The sequence below is a fragment of the Moschus berezovskii genome, chromosome 9 (genome assembly GCF_049115385.1).
Source record: "Moschus berezovskii isolate FMDL1 chromosome 9, NW_MosBer_1.0, whole genome shotgun sequence".
Taxonomy (NCBI): domain Eukaryota; kingdom Metazoa; phylum Chordata; class Mammalia; order Artiodactyla; family Moschidae; genus Moschus; species Moschus berezovskii.
In genome coordinates, this window is record NC_142468.1 from 33,925,400 (window position 1) to 33,949,370 (window position 23,971).

At 42.8% G+C, this 23,971-nt stretch overlaps 1 protein-coding gene across 2 annotated transcripts in view; it reads left to right on the top strand.

Moving 5' to 3' along the window:
- The window catches only part of CCDC198 (coiled-coil domain containing 198), a 45,310-nt gene extending 24,333 nt beyond the window's left edge, over positions 1-20,977 (top strand). For both annotated transcript variants that reach the window (XM_088840290.1, XM_055436982.2), the window contains 4 exons: positions 8,963-9,049; positions 10,129-10,230; positions 11,320-11,479; positions 20,434-20,977. In XM_088840290.1, coding sequence (XP_088696416.1) covers positions 8,963-9,049; positions 10,129-10,230; positions 11,320-11,479; positions 20,434-20,663 — 579 coding nt within the window. In that variant the 3' untranslated portion in view covers positions 20,664-20,977. The remainder of the gene's footprint in view (positions 1-8,962; positions 9,050-10,128; positions 10,231-11,319; positions 11,480-20,433) is intronic.
- The last annotated feature ends 2,994 nt before the right edge of the window (positions 20,978-23,971 follow it).

Here is a 23,971-nt window from a genome sequence, read left to right on the forward strand (position 1 = left end):
TATTCACCTTCTCAAAGAACCAGCTTTTGGCTTTGTTGATTTTTGCTATGGTCTCTTTTGTTTCTTTTGCATTTATCTCTGCCCTAATTTTTATGATTTCTTTCCTTCTACTGACCCTGGGGTTCTTCATTTCTTCCTTTTCTAGTTGCTTTAGATGTAGAGTTAGGTTATTTACTTGACTTTTTTCTTGTTTCTTGAGGTATGCCTGTATTGCTATGAACTTCCCCCTTAGCACTGCTTTTACAGTGTCCCAGAGGTTTTGGGTTGTTGTGTTTTCATTTTCATTCATTTCTATGCATATTTTGATGTCTCTTTTGATTTCTTCTATGATTTGTTCATTATTCAGCAGCGTGTTGTTCAGATGAATTTTAAAAAGGCATCATTCTACCAATTCATCAGTAATTCTTCCCATTGTATTTTCTCTGAAGATGATAAAGTGAGGCATCTTACTTTCCAGGCAGGGAAAAAGAACATTGATATGAACCCAGAATTCTGAGGCAATTTCAATTTGACCAGTTTGTTGGGAGAAGCTAGTTTTCCAACACTTTTTTTTCTACAGTGCTTCTCAGGCTAAGAGCAAATGATTTAACTGAGGGATCCTATTTGCAATGTTAGCTGCTGCCATCTAGTGCCCTTTGTGGAGAAATGGCGTTCTTTAGGTTCTTTTCAAGGACACGACTGAGCAACTTCACTTTCACTTAAAGATTACTACTACTACAGAGCCCCGGTTTGAGTTTCCTGAGCCATACAGCAAATTTCCGTTGGCTATCTATTTTACATATGGTAATGTAAGTTTCCATGTTACTCTGTCCATACACCTCACCCTCTCCTCCCCTCTCCCCGTGTCCATAGGTCTATTCTCTATGTCTGCTTCTCCACTGCTGCCCTGAAAATAAATTCTTCAGGACCATTTTTCTAGATTCCATATATATGGGTTAGAATATGGTATTTATCATTCTGACTCACTTCACTCTGATAGGTTCTAGGTTCATCCACCTCATTAGAACTGACTTGAATGCATTCCTTTTTATGGCTGAGTAATATTCCATTGCGTATGTGTACCATGACTTCTTTATCCATTCATCTGTCAATGGACATCTAGGTTGCATCCATGTTCTAGCTATTGTAAATAGTGCTGCAAAGAGCAATGGGATACATGTGTCTTTTTCAATTTTTGTTTCCTCAGGGTATATGCCTAGGAGTGGGATTGTTGGGTCATATGGTGGTTTTATTCCTAGTTATTTAAGGAATCTCCATGCCATCTTCCACAGCAGCTATATCAATTTACACTCCCACTAATGCAAGAGCATTCCCTTTTCTCCACACCCTCTCTAGCATTTATTGTTGGTAGACTTTTTGATTGGGATGGGGAGGGAGATGGGAAGGAGGTTCAAAAGGGAGGTGATATCTGTGTGTATATATATGTGTATACATATATCCCTATGGCTGATTCATGTTGAGGTTTGACAGAAAACAACAAAATTCTGTAAAGCAATTATTCTTCAATAAAAAATAATATTTAAAAAAAATGGAAACAAAAAAAAAGATAACTACTATTTAACCATTATCACAACTGTGGATCCAAAGAAAATGAGGCTGAAATCAGAAAAGTCTACAGAGTATATGATTCCAACTAAATGTAAAACTGTGCAGACATTAAAAATATTTGTGGTTGCCAGGGGGTTGAGGGGAGAAAGGAATGAATGGGCAGAGCACAGAGGGTTTTGGGGGAGAGTGAAATTACTCTCTATATGATGCTGTAATGGATACATGTCATGATACATTTATCCAAACCCAGAGAATGTACATCAAAGGTAAGCCCTAAAGTAAACCATGGACTTTGAGTAATAATGATGTGCCCATATAGGCTCATTGATGTAGCACTCTGGTGACAGATGTTGATAGTACTAAGTCTGCGTATGTTTGGAGACAAGAGTATGGGAGCCCTGTACTATCTGCTCAATTTTGCTATGAACCTATATCTCTCTAAAACAAATTCTATTAATTAAATATATACACATAAATAAAATATTAAAGTATTTAGTATATATACAAATATGTAAAATGCATACACATTTGTATCAATATATAAAAATATTATATATACAAATATATAAAATACACATTTGTATAAATATATGTATTATATGTGTGTGTTTTACATATATGTATATAACTGTATATATGTATCATATCTTGTATATATGTATCATATCTTCTTTATCCATTCCTCTGTTGATGGACATTTAGGTTGCTTCTCTGTCCTGGTTATTGTAAATAGTGCCAAAATTAATACTGGATTGCATGTATCTTTTTATTGTTTTCCCTGGGTATCAGAGAAAACCATGCTCTGGCTATATGCCCAGAGAAAACACACACACACACACACATATATTATATATGCATACGTATACATGTATATATAAAGAGTTACAAATACTTTACATCCTCAGGGAGACCTGTCAGTTCTCTACTATGGCATCAGTGACCTAGGACAAGGAAAATTCTATTTCCATGCATGCTGAGTGTCTGCGAGCACCCTCAAGATAATAAACTGTTTCTTTCAGAGCACGATTTGGACCTTATATATATATGTATGTATGTCCCTTCCTGCCAGGACATATCCCAGACTGATTGAATCTCAATCCCCAATGAAGAGCTGAGGAATTTTACTTTGACTCCAGGAGATTCTAATAAACCAGGTTTGGAAGCAAGTCTGAAGAAAGTAACATAGGATTTAGCAGTGAACAGACCTGAGATTGAATCCCAGAATCACCACCTTCTAACTCTGCAAAATTGCACAAGTCCTTGACCTCCGTGAAATAGGGAGTAACTGTAATTATCCACAGGGTTCCCATGAGGATTGAATGACACTGTGAGCGTGGCATGATGGGCAGCAGTGGCTGAAGACATAGGAGCCTAATCACCAGAAAGAATCCAATCTTGAACCAAGCCCGGGGATGGCACAAACACTTTCTTTGTGCCCATCCCAACCCCAGAATCCCCCCCCATCACTGCTGAGTCTTCCTCCCAAAGGTGCTTCAGGATCCCCTCCCTTGGCATCTCTCCCCCTTCCTTTTCTTCTCCATCCTCAGTCCTTCAGGGCTCTGACTTGATTGACAGAAGGTCTCATTTACCGTGCATCTTCATGTTCTGCGGAGTTGACAGCCAAGACAATAAACAAACCTCTTTCTAATTAATACTGATTACCTCTCATTATCTCTTGCTAAGTTAATATTTTTTAAAAAATCCACTTCTTCACTGAGTTGAGAATGAGACAGAGAACTCCTTCCATCCACAAATGTAAATGGCCTGGACCATTTTTGTTTTAAGTTTTTGGCATGTGAGATATTGAGTTCTTCCCCCTTTGTCTCTCCTCCCTGTCTCCACATCCTTTAGTCTTTTTCCCTTCCTTGTCAGGTCAGCTTTGGGCTGCTCTACCAGAAAGGCCTGTGGTAGAGAATGGAGGAGGCCCAAGTCGTACTCTCCCTTATGGGTGCTCGACAGCCATTTCCCACAGTCTGTCCCTCTCTTTTCACCCTGGCCACCTTGAAAACCAACTGTCTTTCAGGCCTACCCCTTGATAACAGAACCAATTAGATTACAATGGAAAATCCTTTCCAAATATATTCAGTTCAGTTCAGTAGCTCAGTCGTGTCATACTCTCCACGACCCCATGAATCACAGCACGCCAGGCCTCCCTGTCCATCACCAACTCCCGGAGTTCACTCAAACTCATGTCCACAGAGTCGGTGATGCCATCCAGCCATCTCATTCTCTGTCGTCCCCTTCTCCTCCCGCCCCCAACTTTTCCAAGCATCAGAGTCTTTTCCAGTGAATCAACTCGTCGCATGAGGTGGCCAAAGTATTGGAGTTTCAGCTTTAGCATCAGTCCTTCCAATGAACACCCAGGACCGATCTCCTTGCAGTACAAGGGACTGTCAAGAGTCTTCTCAAACACCACAGTTCAAAAGCATCAATTCTTTGGCGATCAGCTTTTTTCACAGTCCAACTCTCACATCCATACATGAGCACGGGAAAAACCATAGCCTTGACTAGACGGACCTTGGTTGGCAAAGTAATGTCTCTGCTTTTTAACATACTATCAAGGTTGGTCATAACTTTCCTTCCAAGGAGTAAGCGTCTTTTAATTTCCTGGCTGCAATCAGCATCCGCAGTGATTTTGGAGCCCCCCAAAAATAAAGTCTGACACTGTTTCCACTGTTTTTCCATCTATTTCCCATGAAGGGATGGGACCAGATGCCGTGATCTTTGTTCTCTGAATGTTGAGCTTCAAGCCAACCTTTTCACTATCCTCTTTCACTTTCATCAAGAGGCTTTTTAGTTCCTCTTCACTTTCTGCCATAAGGGTGGTGTCATCTGCATATCTGAGGTTATTGATATTTCTCCCAGCAATCTTGATTCCAGCTTGTGCTTCTTCCAGCCCAGCGTTCCTCATGATGTACTCTGCATATAAGTTAAATAAGCAAGGTGACAATATACAGCCTTGACGTACACCTTTTCCTATTTGGAACCAGTCTGTTGTTCCATGTCCAGTTCTGACTGTTGCTTCCTGACCCGCATACAGGTTTCTCAAGAGGCAGGTCAGGTGGTCTGGGATTCTCATCTCTTTCAGAATTTTCCACAGTTTATTGTGATCCACACAGTCAAAGGCTTTGGCATAGTCAATGAAGCAGAAATAGATGTTTTTCTTGAACTCTCTTGCTTTCTCCATGATCCAGCGGATGTTGGCAATTTGATCTCTGGTGCCTCTGCCTTTTCTAAAACCTGCTTGAACATCTGGGAGTTCATGGTTCACATATTGCTGAAGCCTGGCTTGGAGAATTTTGAGCATGACTTTACTAGCGCGTGAGATGAGTGCAACTGTGCGGTAGTTTGAGCATTCTTTGGCATTGCCTTTCTTTGGGATTGGAATGAAGACTGACCTTTTCCAGTCCTGTGGCCACTGCTGAGTTTTCCAAATTTGCTGGCATATTGAGTGCAGCACTTTCACAGCATCATCTTTCAAGATTTGAAATAGCTCAACTGGAATTCCATCACCTCCACTAGCTTTGTTCGTAGTGATGCTTTCTAAGACCCACTTGACTTCACATTCCAAGATGTCTGGTTCCAGGTGAGTGATCACGCCATCGTGATTATCTTCGTCGTGAAGATCTTTTTTGTACAGTTCTTCTGTGTATTCTTGCCACCTCTTCTTAATATCTTCTGCTTCTGTTAGGTCCATACCATTTCTGTCCTTTATCGAGCCCATCTTTGCATGAAATGTTCCCTTGGTATCTCTAATTTTCTTGAAGAGATCTCTTGTGTTTCCTATTCTGTTGTTTTCTGCTATTTCTTTGTATTGATCACTGAGAAAGGCTTTCTTTTCTCTCCTTGCTATTCTTTGGAACTCTGCATTCAGATGCTCATATCTTTCCTTTTCTCCTTTGCTTTTCACTTCTCTTCTTTTCACAGCTATTTGTAAGGCCTCCTCAGACAGCCATTTTGCTTTTTTGCACTTCTTTTCCATGGGGATGGTGTTGGTCCCTGTCTCCTGTACAATGTCACGAACCTCCGTCCAGAGTTCATCAGGCACTCTATCTATCAGATCTAGTCCCTTAAATCTATTTCTTACTTCCACTGTATAATCATAAGGGATTTGATTTAGGTCATATCTGAATGGTCTAGTGGTTTTCCCTACTTTCTTCAATTTAAGTCTGAATTTGGCAATAAGGAGTTCATGATCTGAGCCACAGTCAGCTCCTGGTCTTGTTTTTGCTAACTGTATACAGCTTCTCCATCTTTGGCTGCAAAGAATATAATCAATCTGATTTTGGTGTTGACCATCTGGTGATGTCCATGTGTAGAGTCTTCTCTTGTGTTGTTGGAAGAGGATGTTTGCTATGACCAGTGTGTTCTTTTGACAAAATAGGCCTTTGCACTGCTTCATTCCGTGCTCCAAGGCCAAATTTGCCTGTTACTCCAGGTGTTTCTTGACTTCCTACTTTTGCATTCCAGTCCCCTATAATGAAAAGGACATCTTTTTTGGGTGTTAGTTCTAAAAGGTCTTGTAGGTCTTCATAGAACCGTTCAACTTCGGCTTCTTCAGTGTTACTGGTTGGGGCATAGGCTTGGATTACTGTGACACTGAATGGTTTGCCTTGGAAACGAACAGAAATCATTCTGTCGTTTTTAAGGTTGCATCCAAGTACTGCATTTTGGACTCTTTTGTTGACCATGATGGCTACTCCATTTCTTCTAAGGGATTCCTGCCCACAGTAATAGATATAATGGATTTGCCAATGGAGCTGGATGAAGGCGGAAGTGGTGCTCACACTGTTTTGTTTATTATTTGGCTACACCAGGTCTTAGTAGCAGCATGAGAACTTTTAGATCCAGTTCCCTGACCAGGGATGGAACCCCAGCCCCCTGCATTAGAAGCACGAAGTCTTAGCCGATATCCCGCTCACACCGTTTTCTGTGGCATGGTGTCCTGGTTTTCCTCCCCCTTCTCAGGCTGTCACTCCTCAGTCTCCTTGGCCAGTTCATCCCCATCCATCAGTCTCTCAGTGTTGGAGCACCTGAAGTCTGCAATCCTTGATTCTGCTCTTCTCACTCTGGACCTCATCGTACAGTTTCAAATGAACAGAGTGAGAAGAGCAGAGCGAAGGACTGGCTGCTCAGGGCTGCTTCTCTACCCAGGGATGGTTCCTACACATGCATCTCCACCACGAACCTCCCCCTCTACATTCCACCCCAACTTGGCCCTCTTCCAGGATTCCCCATCTCAGAGAATGACTGCACTCCCCAGCCTTTGTATTGATGTCTGTGGACACATCACTCTCCTTCAGTAACCATCACAGGTCTTGCTTGGTCCATTTTAAATATTGGTAGAGCCCATCAATCTCCCCACCTGAGCCCCCAGCCCATCATCTTTGTCTTAAGTGCTCAACCACATCTGTAATTGCTCTTCTTCAGTCTAGTCCCACACTGCACTAGAGCAATCATTTTTTAAAGCTAGTGTTGTCACGTCCCTACTTGGCTTACCATGTGTCAATAGCTGCCTGCTGATCTCATGATGCCCCATCAGGCCCTGCGTGACCTGGTCCCTGTGACCTCTCCAGCCCCATTTGAGCCACTCTTGCTCTCACTCTCAACAGCAGCCAACTGACTTCCTGTGGTTCCTTCAAGAGATCACGCTCTCTCCTGCCTCTGGGCTATTGCTCATGTGGTTCCCTCTGCTTGGGACACCTCATGCATGCTAAGTCACTTCAGTCATGTCTGACTCTGTGACTCCATGGGCTGTAGCCCACCAGGCTCCTCAGTCCATGGGATTCTCCAGACAAGAATATTGGAGTGGGTCGTCGTGCCCTCCTCCAGAGGATCTTCCTGACCCAGGGATCAAACCCGTCTCTTATGTCTCCTGCAATGGCAGGCGGGTTCTTTACCACTAGCTCTACCTGGGAAGCCCAAGTCCCGTGAAAACTCCCAATCTCCCAATGTCTGCTTTAAACTTACTTCCTTGAGAAACTTGCTTGGACTGCGTCCTGACCCTTCTCTCCCTTAAGTTAGTTTTCTAGTGCTGTAATAACAGAGTATAACAACTGTGTGGCTTAAAATGATAGAGATGCATTGTCTCACAGTTCTAGAAGCTACAAGGTCAAAATCAAGGTGTCGTCAGGGTTGGTTCCTTCTGAAGGTTATGTGGAAGAGTCTGTGCTTCTCTCTCAGCTTCTGGTGGTTTGCTGACAATCTTTGGCATTCCTGGGGGTGTTATAGCAGCACCCCAATTGCTGCTTTATCTTCACATGGTGGTCTCCCTGTGTGCACGTGTGTCCAAATTCGCCCATTTTATGGAAACACCAGACATATTGGATTGAGGGTTCATATTCTGGGGTGACCTCATCTTCCCTAAATCTACAAGGATCCTATTTCCCAATAGGACCACACTCTGCGGTACTGGGGGGTTAGGACATATGAATTTGGGGTAGAGAACATAATTCAACTCATAACACCCCACATTTCCAAGGTGGAGTCCTCCAGTTATATATTGTCATGGTCCTATCCTGCACTTCTCTGCAAAACACTGATCACACAAGCAATAGTGTATTTATTTCCCCATAGATTGCAAGCGCCATGAGGGATCATGTCCATTTTTGTTGACCACTGCAGCCTCTGTCTGGCATGTAGCAGTCATTCAATAAATACTCCCGGAGTGAACCAATAAATTCTGTGATCGTCCAGATTGTTGACTTCATCTGAACATGAGGAGATCAGCCTTTGTTTCTCAAGCTTACTGAACTACTTTCTAGTGCTCCAGCTCCTGGGGGCATTAAGTTATCTGAGACAAGTAGAGCTGGAGGCAGATCACAGATCATCAGTTGCTGCCTAATCTCAGTGACCTCTTGAGACTCCAGCATCATCTCCCTGTAAAGCCAAGCCCCTGTTGGAAAAATCCATGTTTAAGATTTGTTAGCATATTGCACTTTCACTTTCCATGTGCCTCATAAGCACTCGGGACTATTACTTAGAAGGCTGAGCTTCTCTGGGGATCTTAAAAGTAGGCCACTTCGCAAGCACTGGAATGGTTTAGCTCGATGGTTAAGGAATGAATAAAGTAAAGGAACTTCTGGGGCCTCCATCATCTCTAATAGTCCAAGACCCTTGTTGATAACTGTGGACATGGCCCCTCAATGCAGACAGAAAAGGGTTCTTAGTCCTTTAACCCTCTGACCGGTATTTAGATCTCTGAGCCACTGGCAATAGTGCAAGAGAACGCTGAAGAATCCAGGTAGGTCAAAAAGCCTTTCACACAGGTGGGACTGTAATCCTGTTGAAATCACCTTCCCTGTGTGCTCTCAGGAATACGTGCAGAGTGTTAAGATAGCTTAAGTTCTGGCTTTTGTGTTTCATCATCTCACAGCATGAGGAATGCTGATTGCTCTAAATGTTGGACTTTTAGAAACTTGAACCCATTGACCTGCCACAAGTAATTACTTCTGAAAGTCTCCTGAACCAGCAAGAAACCAGGAGGACTCACAAAGCAAAGGTGAGCAAACCCTGGAGAGGGAGGAAGCTGAGGAGCTATCCTTTTCCTGTCCTCCCTGCACAGAAGACTTCAAAGGCAGAGCAAACTACTAAGTAATGCAGAGTTAGAACTTTCTAAAGATATCCATTCTCTCCTGGTCTGCCTCCAGCTGGAATTACTCTTGCCTCTCAGATGAACTCTGAGCCCTTCTCTGCTACCTGGTGAAAACAGGGAGATGTTGATGAGAGAGGGGAATTTTATTGGGAAATTGGTGATTCTTAAAGCGTTAAAATTTGTGAACACTTTCCTCTCCTGATTCATTTCAGAGTCACTTAGATGCTGCTGTGTGGCTGACTATTTGATAAAAGATGTCCAGCTACTCTTAGATCCTCAAGGCCATGTTTGTGATGCTGACGACAAAACACATGCAGAGACGGGCCCCTCCCAAGGCTGCCGACACAGACACTGTCCACAGGGCAACATAACAGGGATCACTCAACACATTTGGCTGCCATGTCTCTTCCCCTTCCTGGCCAACCCCTGACTGCCCTTAATAACTGTGCACATCATCCTACTGGAGTTTTTGATACACCAGGGAAGATCACTCAAGTCCTAACTAATCAATTTTCAATCCTTCCTAAACTACAGTGGACAGTATTGGACTATGGGGGTACACCCTACATAAATAGGTTAGCATCTCTCTAATGTCATAGTCAGACAATTATTCAATGGCAGAAGCAGCAGAGAGAGAGAACCAGGTCTCACCAAACCAGAACACATTTCTGGAAAGATAGTTATAGCTGTTGACACAGAAAGTGACATCTTGTCAAAATGAGATATAGAAAGATATTTCCATTCAAAGTTTGCAAAACTCTACAGTAACCTTAAAAACTAGATGATACACACAGCAAACTACACACAGTTCACTGAGAGCTTCACTAAGGACTGGTCTGGAAGCTGCAGTGGCCCACCCTTGATGTCACAAGAGATCTCTATGGATTATAACCGATAAATAAGATCTCACTGTTCAAAAATGGATTTCAAGTTTTGGATTGCAGAGTAAATTACCCCCCATCCTAACAAGTGTGTCATCTTTCTAGCAGGAACTGGAAAAGAAGATGGAGACTCTAATGTATCCTTCTGGGAAAAGACAATATTTACATAAGATGCAAATGCTGGAAATGAACCGTAAAAGACAAGAGGTAAATATGAGGAGAAGAAGAAAGTCACATTTACCAAATGTATGCTACATAATCGCTGTCCTGGCACATGGATATGTTAAGCATTCATCTCCAGACCTTACCTAGCATTTTAAATTTAGTTACTGCAGCCAAAGTTTCCTCTACTGGGACTGAGAAGAAAACAGCAGGATCCCTTCTGCTACCAACTCTTTGGAGTCTTTTCTCTGTGTTCCATCCTCCCAAGGATGCATCTGTGTCTCAAGTTTCCCTTTTTCTGTTTCTTCACCACATTTTGGCTCCAGCAGGAAAATGAGGTTAGACAATTTTTCCTGGTTTAGTTAAAAGGACAGAGGGTGAATTTGTCTTTATTTTGGTACTTGTACCTAATGAGCAAACATGCTTGCATATTCAATCGTTCAGTTGTGTATGACTCTTGGCAACCCTGTGAACTGCAGTCGACCAGGCAATTCTGTTCATGGAATTTTTCAGACAAGAATACTGAAGTGGGTTGCCATTTCCTCCTCCAGGGTATCTTCCCGGCCCAGGGATTGAAACCTAGGCATCCCTCTATAATTTAAATCATAGAATCATATGATAACGAAGATCTTTTATAATAAACCCCTTTACAATCATGTTTCCTATAAATGTTTCATATTCCAAATCCCTCACTCTAGTGAATAAGCCTGATGTCTTCAGTCTTCTTCAGTCCCACATATATCAGATGGCCTATGGAGAAATGGTTTTACAAAGGTCCTCACCATTTTGAGACTACCGGCGTGATCCTGTTTCTCCTAACAAACCTGCGGAGGAGGGAGGAGGGAGGTGGGACGGGGGTTCAGGAGGGGGAACTTATGTAAACCCAGGGCGAATTCATGTCAATGTATGGCAAAACCAACCAATATAATATTGTAAAATAATTTGCCTCCAATAAAAAATTAATTAATTACAAAAAAAAAGAAAGTTTCCATATCTTTTAAGAGGAAAAAGAGAACCATGTTCTATTTATCTGTCTAGAGACACACATACAATTTGTAAAGCAGCTGATTTGTTGACCTATTCTGGTGAAGGCAGTGTGAGGGGAGAACACTAACACTAGCTGGTCAATTTCAGGCCCAAGTTGAACTGAAGAAAAGTCTTCACAAGGAGGCAAGAACTAACAAGCAGAAACAGAGGGACCATAAAGCCAAGAAAATCCTTCAAAGCATCCCAAGAAATGATGATGGTGACTTCCTAACCTTGTTGCCTGATGAAACCTTGAACAGAAGTCTAGGTGAGTCATGTAATTTCTTTAGTAAATAATATAGCAAGTGTTTTTAAAACTTCACCAAATAAATTTCTGACATGGATTGGGAAAGCACAGAGGTGCCCTTGGGTCCCTGTTGATATTTTATCTCCTGGAATATAATGGGCCTGTAGTTTGGGAAGACCAGAATAATAAGACGTCAGCGCTATGGTGAGATCTCTTTTTAGAAATATACTGTACTTTACATGCATGATTGCAATCCTTGCACCATCCCCAGGAGAAAAAGGGCCTCATCTTGTGCTTAAAGACAGTGGAGCACATGAAGTTATCAATACATTAAACATCACATTGGTATCAGCCAGTCTGGCACCACATGCAGAAACTCTCTCCTCAACCACCCTCTCCCCTGCAGCCCTCTTTGCACACTCAATGTCTAACACTCCATCCAGCATCGGCGTCCTCTTCAAACTTGCTCACGCAGCCTCCGCTGTCGCAGTGGGTGTGGCCTCTGTGCTCTGCGTCACTTAGGCCAGAGATCTGGCCCCTTTCCAGCCCTGCTGCCCCCTGTCCTGGAAGATGGTCAGTCACAAAGTCCTGCTGATGTCACCTAACGCTGACTATACCCCCATCCCGTTCCCCATGCCACCCTGAGGTCAGCATGTCACACCAGGGCTATTGTCACAGCCCCGTGACTGCACTCCTACCTCAGGTCCTACTTTCCTTCCATCAATCCTTCACCTTGGTGGTCCAGACCACCAGCACCAGCAATGCCTGGGAACCAGTCAGGGCTCCAGTCAGAGCGACTGAATCAGAATGTAGGGAGGGGGCCCAGCAGTCTAACTCCTCATCTCCCCCCATGATCCCAACACCCCTAAAGTTGAAGAACTACTGCTCCACTTTGTAATCAAAGTGTTGTCCACAGGCTGCTGCTGCTGCTAAGTCACTTCAGTCGTGTCCGACTCTGTTCGACCCCATAGACGGAAGCCCACCAGGCTCCCCCATCCCTGGGATTCTCCAGGCAAGAACACTGGAGTGGGTTGCCATTTCCTTCTCCAATGTGTGAAAGTGAAAAGTGAAAGTGAAGTCGCTCAGTCGTGTCCGACCCTTAGCGACCCCACGGACTGCAGCCCACCAGGCTCCTCCATCCATGGGATTTTCTAGGCAATCGTACTGGAGTGGCTTGCCATTGCCTTCTCCGCAGCTAGCAGCATCTAATCTAGGAGTTGATTAGAAACACAGAATTTCAGGCCCCATCCCAGACCTACACAATCAGGACCTGTATTTTATCAAAATGATTCTCAAGCACAATAAAGTTCTAGAAGCACTGCACTATTGCCAGGATAGTCTTATGAAATGCCAATCTGACCGTATCACTCTTCCGCTTAAAAAAGAATCCTTCAGTGAGTCTCCATCAGCCTGAGGACAAAGTCTGAACTCCTTACCCTGATACCCTAAGCCTACTATTATCATGCCCAGTTTCCATACTCCAGCCAGGCCATGTTGCCCAGTGGCTCCCGATGGCTCTGTGATTTCCAACAGACATTTGTATTCACAAACTCTGTGCTGTATCACCCCATCAATTAGAGTCTCATTAAGTTTTCGCTGTATGAACTGTCCCGGAGCAAGCCGATCACTGCAAATACAGGTATTGTTCACACACACAGAGCTCACTGTCAGCAAGACTGAGGACTGAGAGAGCAACAGAAATGCTGGCTGTTTCTCTGGAGGTCTCGTACTTCTAATATGCAGTCCAGCTGAAAGAGATACTGCCACTGCTCAGCAAAACAAAATACCTAATCAATGAGTTAGTTAAATAAGAAAAGGCTGAATAATTGAAAATCTACTTGGAGCATCTATCTAACCTATACTCCCGAGTTTCAGGATGAAATCAGGTGTGTAGTCACATAGATGAACAACTTTTACCATTTAAAAATACTGGCAAAACCACCAAGAAACATACCTCAGCTGAAGTTGAACACTTTGAGTCATTGCTTGAGATCAGGCCGGAAAAAAAAACAACCAAACAACAATGCTGCCGAAGTCTTTGGAAGACTGTGTCACATGGAGAAGCGGGGTTCTCCTCTACCCTCCTGATATATGTTTTTAAAAACTGCTTCATTTTGTTCCAGCTAAAGTTTGTGAAGTGCTTACTCTAAGCCAGGCAAAATGGTCCACCCTTAACATGAATTATCGCATTTAAGCTTCACATAACCTCTAAGGCAGGAGTTACTATTAGCTCCCATGTGACAAATCAGGATTCAAGGTCTTTCTGACTCCAAAGGGTGCACTCCCGCCCACCCCCTCATTTAGCCTCATCAGGACGCTAGTGGCCCAGAGCTCTGCCCAGGACAACCTTGGGAAAGTCTGCAAGTGCAGTTTGTGATTCCCTCCACCCTCTCTCTCAAAAGCAGGCTTCCCTCTGCAAAGCCTATAGAACTCACCACTCTGCCGGCATATGTTCAAGCAGTGATTCCTTTTAACTTATTCTCAAGTAGCATCTTTCTTTCTCTGCTTCTGAAAGTAGTTTACTTTGCTTTCTCCTAAAAATGGAATGTAGCCAGATCATAGACTTCCGTGGGCATTCTACCAGTCAGGGTATGGTACCTCTTCACCTAGCTCCTCTTATTTAAGGCTCTATTTGTTCATTTTTGTTCCCTCTTTTGGAAGGGAGGGTGAGAGTTTCAGGTACCTTGTGACGTTAAAAACAAATTTTTGTTTATCCTGCTACTTCTTTAAAATGAAATCATGCATGCTTTGCTTATACTTTACATATACTTACATAGTAAGTTACATGTTGTGCTGCTGCTGCTAAGTCACATCAGTCGTGTCGGACTCTGTGCAACCCCATAGACAGCAGCCCACCAGGCTCCCGTCCCTGGGATTCTCCGGGCAAGAACACTGGAGTGGGTGGCCGTGCTATCTGTGTAATATGTAATGATACATGACTTACACAAAGTGAACATCACCCTTTTAGGCAGGCAATTCTGCGAGTTTTAACATATTAATGTGGCTCCTATGCTTTCCAGAAGCCATGATATGAATCTAGTGAGGAGAAAAAGCACTGGACTTTATTTGAATGCTGACAGTACATTACTCAATGTAAGTTCCGTGGAAGCCAGTAGCTTTTCTTATTACTAGGACAGTACCAGGTACATACTAGCCTCTTGATAAATATTAGCCATATATTTGTTCATATAGCTTTATTCTACAGAAAGATTGTAGCTAACTTCCAGTCGTCTAACCTCTGTGAACCTCAGTTTTCACATTTGTAAAATGGGAATAAAACATTGTGTCTACCATGCAGAGTTTACGTAAATTTCAAATATTATGTATAATAACACATATAAAATGTAAAGCATCATATGAATACAGACAAAACTGAAGAAATATGAAACCGATGTCTTACAGCAAAAATAAGATATGCTTCAGGGGAAGTGTCACTCTATACACATCATTTGAATGTCACTTTCACAATTTTGGTCTTACCTGGTCACTTGTACTATTATTTACTTAGTATTTTCCTTTTGGGTATCTTGCTTAGTTTTATTTTTAAAATTTATCTTTGCTTGTGAATCAGCTGTGACCTGAAATTTTCATCCTCCTTTCCAAAAGCGGGAACAAAATGAACAAATAGAGGAGCTGGGTGCAAAGGTGCCAGAACCTGACTAGAAGAATGCCCACGGAAGTCTAGGTTCTGGATATGTTCCATTTTTAGGAGAAAAAATGGGTTATGGGTTTGATAGTGGCAATAATATTTTTCTAAAATACATATTATAAAATACATAACCACCAAAAATTTTTAATGTTCTGTATGATCCTTGTATTCTGCATATAAGTTAAATAAGCAAGGTGACAATATACAGACTTGCTGCTGCTACTGCTAGGTCACTTCAGTCGTGTCCGACTCTGTGACCCCATAGACGGAAGCCCACCAGGCTCCCCGGTCCCTGGGATTCTCCAGCCAAGAACACTGGAATGGCCATTTCCCTCTCCAATACAGCCTTGACGTACTCCTTTTCCTATTTGGAACCAGTCTGTTGTTTCATGTACAGTTCTGACTGTTGCTTCCTGACCTGCATACAGGTTTCTCAAGAGGCAGGTCAGGTGGTCTGGTATGCCCATCTCTTTCAGAATGTTCCACAGTTTATTGTGATCCACACAGTCAAAGGCTTTGGCATAGTCAATGAGTACATCATGAGGAACGCTGGGCTGGAAGAAGCACAAGCTGGAATCAAGATTGCTGGGAGAAATATCAATAACCTCAGATATGCAGATGACACCACCTTTATGGCAGAAAGTGAATAGGAACTCAAAAGCCTCTCGATGGAAGTGAAAGAGGAGAGTGAAAAGGTTGGCTTGAAGCTCAACATTCAGAAAACAAAGATCATGGCATCTGGTCCCATCACTTCATGGGAAATAGATGGGAAAACAGTGAAAACAGTGTCAGACTTTATTTTTTGGGGCTCCAAAATCACTGCAGATGCTGATTGCAGCCAGGAAATTAAAAGACGCTTACTCCTTGGAAGGAAAGTTATGACCAACCTGCTGCTGCTGCTGCTGCTGCTGAGTCACTTCAGTCGTGTCCAACTCTGTGTGACCCCTTAGACGGAAGCCCACCAGGCTCCCCCGTCCCTGGGATTCTCCAGGCAAGAAGACTGGAGTGGGTTGCCATTTCCTTCTCCAATGTGTGAAAGTGAAAAGTGAAAGTGAAGTCACTCAGTCGTGCCTGACCCTTAGTGATCCCACGGACTGCAGCCTACCAGGCTCCTCCATCCATGGGATTTTCTAGGCAAGAGTACTGGAGTGGCTTGCCATTGCCTTCTCCGATGACCAACCTAGATAGCATATTAAAAAGCAGAGACATTACTTTGCCAACCAAGGTCCGTCTAGTCAAGGCTATGGTTTTTCCCGTGGTCATGTATGGATGTGAGAGTTGGACTGTGAAGAAAGCTGATCACCGAAGAATTGATGCTTTTGAACTGTGGTGCTGGAGAAGACTCTTGAGAGTCCCTTGGACTGCAAGGAGATCCAACCGGTCCATTCTAAAGGAGATCAGTGCTGGGTGTTCATTGGAAGGACTGATGCTAAAGCTGAAACTCCAATACTTTGGCCACCTCATGCGACGAGTTGACTCACTGGAAAACACTTTGATGCTGGGAAGGATTGGGGGTGGGAGGAGAAGGGGACGACAGAGAATGAGATGGCTGGATGGCATCACTGACTCGATGGACATGAGTTTGAGTGAACTCCGAGAGTTGGTGATGGACAGAGAGGCCTGGCGTGCTGTGATTCATGGGGTCGCAGAGTCGGACACGACTGAGCGACTGAACTGAACTGACAATCCTTGTACTAACTAAATCATTCCCTATTTTTCCCCACTGGCCTCTTTCTTTCCTGTCTCAAGATTAACTTTTTAAAATAATTATTTATTTGGCTTCACTGGGTCTTAGTTGTGGCACTAAGAATCTTCAGTTGCAGCATGTGGGATCTAGTTTTCTGACCAGGAATCAAACCCAGGACCCCTGCACTGGAAGCACAGACTTTTAGCAACTCGACCACCAGGGAAGTCCTGTCTCTCTCCAAATTCATTTTGAAGTATCAATAGGATACACTTTCCTCTACTTTGCTCACCCAAAATCTATTTAGGTTTTAAACATTGTATTTCTCTCTTTTTTTTAAGTCTAGCAACCATAAAGAATCCAACAGGGAGTTTTTGAACTGTAACAAGTATAAGACATCTAGCTAAGAAGTTCTCAAACTTTAATGCTCTCTATACAAAACTTTGTATACAGTGCTTTGCTAGTGACTTAAGGGATTTTCAAGGATAATACTGAACATGTGACTTTTTCCTCACATGCTAACTGAAACATCATAGCGCCAATAGTGTCGGGGGACTCAAGCTAGTGTTAATATTATGTTAGATTTCACCATTACCAGTCTCTTCTTGTTTCCAATTCCCTGCCTGCAGTGTTCTTGCCTGGAGAATCCCAGGGAAGGGGGAGCCTGGTGGGCTTCCGTCTATGGGGTCGCACAGAGTCGGACACGACTGAAGTGACTTAGCAGCAGCAGCCTCTAGTCCACAGAAAATCCTTATTCTCAGTCTGAGTGATGTTTCTAATATTCTGGGCTCATTTGTAGAGCAGAGATGATTGACAGCTCCAGGCCTCAATGAATGAAGCCTTTCCCAGGTCCTAGTTATCAATATTTCCCACCTTCCAAAATTCTCTGATGGCTCACTTGTTCATTCCTTTATTTGCTCATTCAACAAATATTTACTGAACTAGGTAGATGTGGTACTTTCAATAGCACAGACAATGAACAAAAGAAAGTCCAATGAGAATATAACTCAGTTCAGTTCAGTCACACAGTCGTGTCCGACTCTCTGCGACCCCATGAATCACAGCACGCCAGGCCTCCCTGTCCATCACCAACTCCCGGAGTTCACCCAAACTCATGTCCACAGAGTCGGTGATGCCATCCAGCCATCTCATTCTCCGTCGTCCCCTTCTCCTCCCGCCCCCAATCCCTCCCAGCATCAGAGTCTAGAGACCTACTAATCCGGGGAGTTGGACAGTTTCTGTGAGGAAGTGGCATCAAGCTGAGATGTAAGTAGCTGAACAAGGGGAGCAGGTGAGCACGTGAGCGTGATGTCCAAGTCCTGGGACATCCAAAACTGTGGGTGTCCAAAGGCCCTTGAGTGGGAAGCAGCCTGCCAGATTCTAGACACCACTTAGAGAAGAGAGATTCAGATGGAGAGTGACTGGAGATGGCTCTGGAGGCATAGTGAGAGACCAGTGCATGCAGGGTGTTATAAATCATGTCAAATAAAGAATTTCAACTCTATCTTAAGATTCAATGGGAAGCCACTGAAAGGGCAGGTTAGTGAACTAACACGTTTATATTTTCAATATTACTCTGCTTAACCTGTGGTGAACGGATGGTAGAGGAATGTAAAAGGATTCAGGGAGACAGGATGGGGAGACAGGTTAGAAGTACAAGTAGTGCAAGAGAGAGGTGGTGTCTGGACCAGGAGAGAAGGGTGACAATGAGGAGGGAGAGAAAGAGCAAGATACAAGATATATAGCCACCAGTTAGAGAAGAAAGATTCAGATAGAGAGACTGGAGATGGCTCTGGAGGCATGGTGAACACCTGGTGGTGAATTATACGTAGGGCATGGAGACAGTGAGGTGGCCAGGAGGTTCTGGGGCAAACGTAGGACCATATGCCAGGCTAGGGTAACAAGGAGAAGAGGCAGTTTTAAGATAGAAAAAGAAGATGGAGCTGACATATCGTCAGGAGACAAAGAGGAGGAGTCCAGTTGTACCAAAAAAAAAAAAGGTATCATATTTCAGGAGACAGATTAGGGCTGCAGGCATAAATTAACTATAGTTTTCTATCACTGTTATGCATATAAACAATGCTTGTAAGTACAACATTTAAGGGGAGAACAGGGTAACCCCTCAGTGAGGCTGAAAGGAAACTCGTGAATCACAAGGCATGAATCCTCACATTGAAATGTTTGATTATCCTTTGTAAAAATATGCAATTTCAGACATCAAGGGCTTAAATAAAATATGCCATAAGATTTGATAAACAGTGATCATTCAGAAAATATCCAGAAAGTTGTGGCTGATTCTGCCATAGAAGAAAATCTGGACTTTGACCTAGGATTGTTTTCCAAACTTGAAAATGGTCACTAAGATTTTTTTTTTTCTTAAAATCCACCTTCTTTGAATAAGGCTGTGTGTGCTGTTCTGAAGTGCATTCTAAAAGGGTATTGAGTACTACTTAAATAAAAAGCAGAAGTAAAGACATATATGTGTAAAATCCAACAGCAAAAAATAAATATATTCCCCAAAGAATAGATAGTAAAATAAATGCCTGACCCTTTGAGCTCTCTAGTTCTATAGGTCTGGGATGCAATTCAGGCTACTGTGTTTCTGAAAGTCTCCATAGTTAAATCTGATATGAAGGCAGAGCTGATTGAGGGTTAGGAAAATGGAATAGTGTGTGCCTAGGACACAGTAGATGTTCGATAAGTACCTCCAGGCAACATCATCTGTGAGATACTCTTGCCAAAACAATTTAACCTTAAGTTAATCACAAGGCAACAATCAGAGAAAGCCTAAATTTAGGGTCATTCTACCAAATAATTGACCCTGTGTTCTTTCAAATGTCAGTGTTAGGAAAAAGGAAAGTAATGAAGAGGAGGAGGAAGAAAACACCCAGGAAGAGGAGGGGAAAAATCAGTAAGAAGTAGGGAGGGGGGAGCAAGAGAGGAGGAGGAGAAAAAGGAGGAGGGGAAGAGATGGGGAGAGAAGAAAGGAGTGAGGAGAGGAAGGAAGGAGAAGAGAAGAAAGAAAAGGATGGGAGAATGTTCTTGAATTAAAGGAGACTGAGCGATAAGAAAATGGAACATATGTTCCTAGAGTAGATCCTGGACGTAAAAAATAAAACGCAAACAGGAAAATGAAAAATAGTTACAAAGAACATTACTGGGATAAGCATGGATATTTGAATACAGACCGAATATTAGAAAACAGCATTTTATCAATGTCATATATTCTAAGTGTAATAATTGTATTGTGGTTATACAGGAAAATCGCCCATCTTCTTAGGGGATTTGTGGTGCTGTATTTTGGGAGGAAGTGACTCTGCAACTAATTCTCAAGTGGCTCAGCTCAAGACAAGTTTGTGTGTGTGTGTGTGTGTATACACATATACATATGTGACACAATGTTGATGAGTTGGAGTATACAAAAGTGTATTGTACCATCTTGTGATTTTCAGAAGATTAAAAAGTTTTATAAATAGCAAGAAAAACATTTTAAATGCTTACAGAAACACCAGGTGAAATCCTTTATGTATATATGTGTGTGGGGGTGTGTAGATTATTTTGTATTTATAAAAACCTAAGTTTAAACAAATACATCATTGTCCAGGGTAAAAATAAAATAAATGGACTTTCAATTCTTTGCAGGAAATACTCAGAATGCAGAATTTCTGGAACATCAAGCAAGGAATGACCACTGTCCCAGGAAAATTGGCAAAATGGAAATATGGCTCCGTGAACAGGAGGCCCGGGGACAGCTTTTCTGGGACAGCTCCAGCTCTGACTCAGATGAGTCGGGGAAAGTAGAGGGAAAAAAAAGAGCACTGGTGAGGACCAGGACAGAGAGAATCCAACATTTCGATGAGTTTTTTGATTAATAATATTTAATACTATTCACTGATCTAGTTACTGAATGTATTTGAAGCTTTCTTTCCTTTAAAAATTCCTCAAGGTAGTATATGAATTATTCTGAGAACATCAATTCATTTTTTTTTCATTTGAAATCCTAAGATTAAAGGTGTGAGATATATTGTTAATATATTAGTACCATATAACCCACTGCCTCAAAACTTAGGGACTTAACTAGCAGCCACTTATTGTCCCACTTTTCTGTGGGTTGCTGGGCTCGGTTGGGTAGTTCTTCTGTTGGTCTCTTTTGAAGCCTTTCATGCCATGGAAGTTGGATGGCAGGTTGGACTGGAGTCATCTGGAAACTCAACAAGGACACTGACACAGCTAGAGTTCACCTCCAGTCTGTATCATCCCAGAGCCTCCTTACATGGATTTCCCAAGTGCTCTCTCCTGAGGGTAGTGAATTTGCTTTTATGTTAGCCCAAGGCTCCCAAAAGCAGATGTTCCCAGAGGAAGGAGAGAAGGCTGCCAATCTTAACTCTAATCCAATCATGGACCCCATACTCTGTTGGCTACTGCAAGTCATAGGCCAGGTCACAGGCAATGAAAAAGGGCTATGCAGGGCAGCAATTCCAAAGTGTGGTCTATTGGGGTACACCTTTGAGACATGGCATCCCACCATATCTTTAAAAGCAAATCATATCTTCTAAAACCAACAGATGAGAGAGTAGATTTGATTGAAATAAAAATGACTTTCTAAATAAAATCACAGGATGCTGCATTAGACACTAAGCTCATTCAAGTCACTTTCTTGTGAGTTATAAACTTTTTATCTCCTAACAAAGAGGCTATAGGAAAAATGTAAAGTTATTAAATTAGATGCCTGCTCCTTGGAAAGAAAAGCTATGACAAACTGAGACAGCATATTAAAAAGCAGAGACATCACTTTGCTGACAAAGGTCCATATAGTCAAAGCTATGGTTTTTTCAAGTAGTCATTTATGGATGTGAGAGCAGTACCATAAAAAAAGGCTGTGTGCCAAAGAATTGATGCTTTCAAACTGTGGTGCTGGAGAAGACTCTTGAGAGTCCCTTGGACAGCAAGCAGATCAAACCAGTCAATCCTAAAGGAAGTCAACCCTGAATATTCATTAGAAGGGCGATGCTAAAGCTGAAACTCCAATACTTTGGCCACCTGATGCAAAGAGCTGACTCATTGGAAAAGGCCCTGATGCTGGGAGGGGTTGGGGGCAAGAGGAGAAGGGGACGACAGAGAATGAGATAGCTGGATGGCATCACTGACTCGATGGACATGAGTTTGAGTGAACTCCGGGAGTTGGTGATGGACAGGGAGGCCTGGCGTGCTGTGATTCATGGGGTAGCAAAGAGTTGGACACGACTGAGCGACTGAACTGACTGACTGACAGTTTAGTTAGTTTCAGGTGCAGAGTTTTTTTCCTAGATTTGGAATTTATACAACTAAATTGACAGCATAAATTAGACATTGCCTTGAGATACAGGAACTAGACACTTATGTGTACTGGTGAGGATGCCATGGCTCAAAGTATTTCTTGAACTTCAGACAATGTTAGCAGCAAAAGAAATAAATCATGATGCTTTCTATGTTTATTTGCCTGCTCCGTGTGGAATTCTCACCCAATCTTAAATTCAAGAATTTTAAATTATAATAACTGATATTAATCATTGCTAATGTGAATTGTGGTGCTAGAGAAGACTCTCCCTTGGACTGCAAGGAGATCCAACCAGTCCATTCTAAAGGAGATCAATCCTGGGTGTTCATTGGAAGGACTGATGCTAAAGCTGAAACTCCAACACTTTGGCCATCTCATGCGACGAGTTGACTCACTGGAAAAGACTCTGATGCTGGGAAAGGTTGGGGGCGTGAGGAAAGGGGATGACAGAGAATGAGATGGCTGGATGGCATCACCGACTCGATGGACATGAGTTTGAGTGAACTCCGGGAGTTGGTGATGGACAGGGAGGCCTGGCATGCTGTGATTCATGGGGTTGTGGAGAGTCGGACACGACTGAGTGACTGAACTGAACTGAATGTTCACTGATTGTTTATAGTAGGTCAAGAAGTCTCCAGATGTTTTTCATATGTAATCCTCACGACAATTTCGTGGGTTACCCCTGTTTTATAGATGATGAAACTGAGTCACGGAGAGGTTAACTAACCTGCCAGAGTCACCCAGTAGAACAGCGTGGTTTTGAGTAGACTGTTGCTTACCAGAAGGGACCTGATGCAAGTCAGGAGCACTTCCCTCCTCTCCCTAATTTTCCCTCAGCTCACCAGTGACTTTCTGCAGCATTCCACATTTCTTTTCAGTTACATATTTTTTGGTGTTGGAGCAGAATACTACTGCACTAGAAAGGGTATGAGCTTTCTTTTAACAAGAATTGCCTCGGAGCCCAAGTGCTTAACTGTGGGCACAAGGCAGGATAAGAGAAATAAGTCAGGAGGGGAAGTTTCCAGGCATGAAGGGTACAGAGAGGCAGATGAGAGAGTAAAGGCAAACTTCACTATCTTTACAACTCGCCCTGGGAGCAGGATCAGTGAGCAACCCCACCAGATGTCCGGTCCAGGATGGAACTCGGGTGCATGTGGCCTGGACCAGAGAGTGGTGGTTCTCATGCCAGTGCTGGAATCACTTGGCAAGTGACCAAACATGTAGCAGCAGGTAAGGATTCATGGGCCCACCAGAGTTCTAGCACTAGGTTGGTGTTTCCCTTTTTAAGCCCCTCCCGTGAATCTAACACGCAGCTAAAGCTGAAAACCACAGCTTCACTGGTATAAACATGCTACTGCAGCAGATACACCAGCTTCTATCTTCAAAAGCAGCAGCTTCTGAGGTAATTTTTAAAGCTAAGGACAGGAGGCCTGGAGCTCCACGCACAGTAAGAGGTTGTTCGTTTTGTTGGTAATTGTCTGAAAACAGCAATCCTTTACTTAATCTTGAATTTGTTCAGGGGCAGTGCAGGGCCATCAGTAAACACAGCTGCCACTGCTGGTAAAAGCTATAAAGTTAAGCCTCAAGGCAAAGTTGTCAATTTTCTCCAACAGAAAATCTCCTCAGCTTTGAGGGGAGCTGGTGAAGGCTTGTCTATGGAGAAATACATGCTTTCTCTTAGGAAAATAACATTCTTTCTTGCTCTAAATTTTTCATGAGAAAGAGAAGTCTTTTGGGGATACTTTTGAAAATGTGTTTTTACTCAATTGTTATTTTGTTTTTTGAGCAGAGGGTCATTCCTGTTCATCTATCTATTTTGATGATAATTCTGCGTTACTGTACAGGGAGTAAATTGAAGATGAC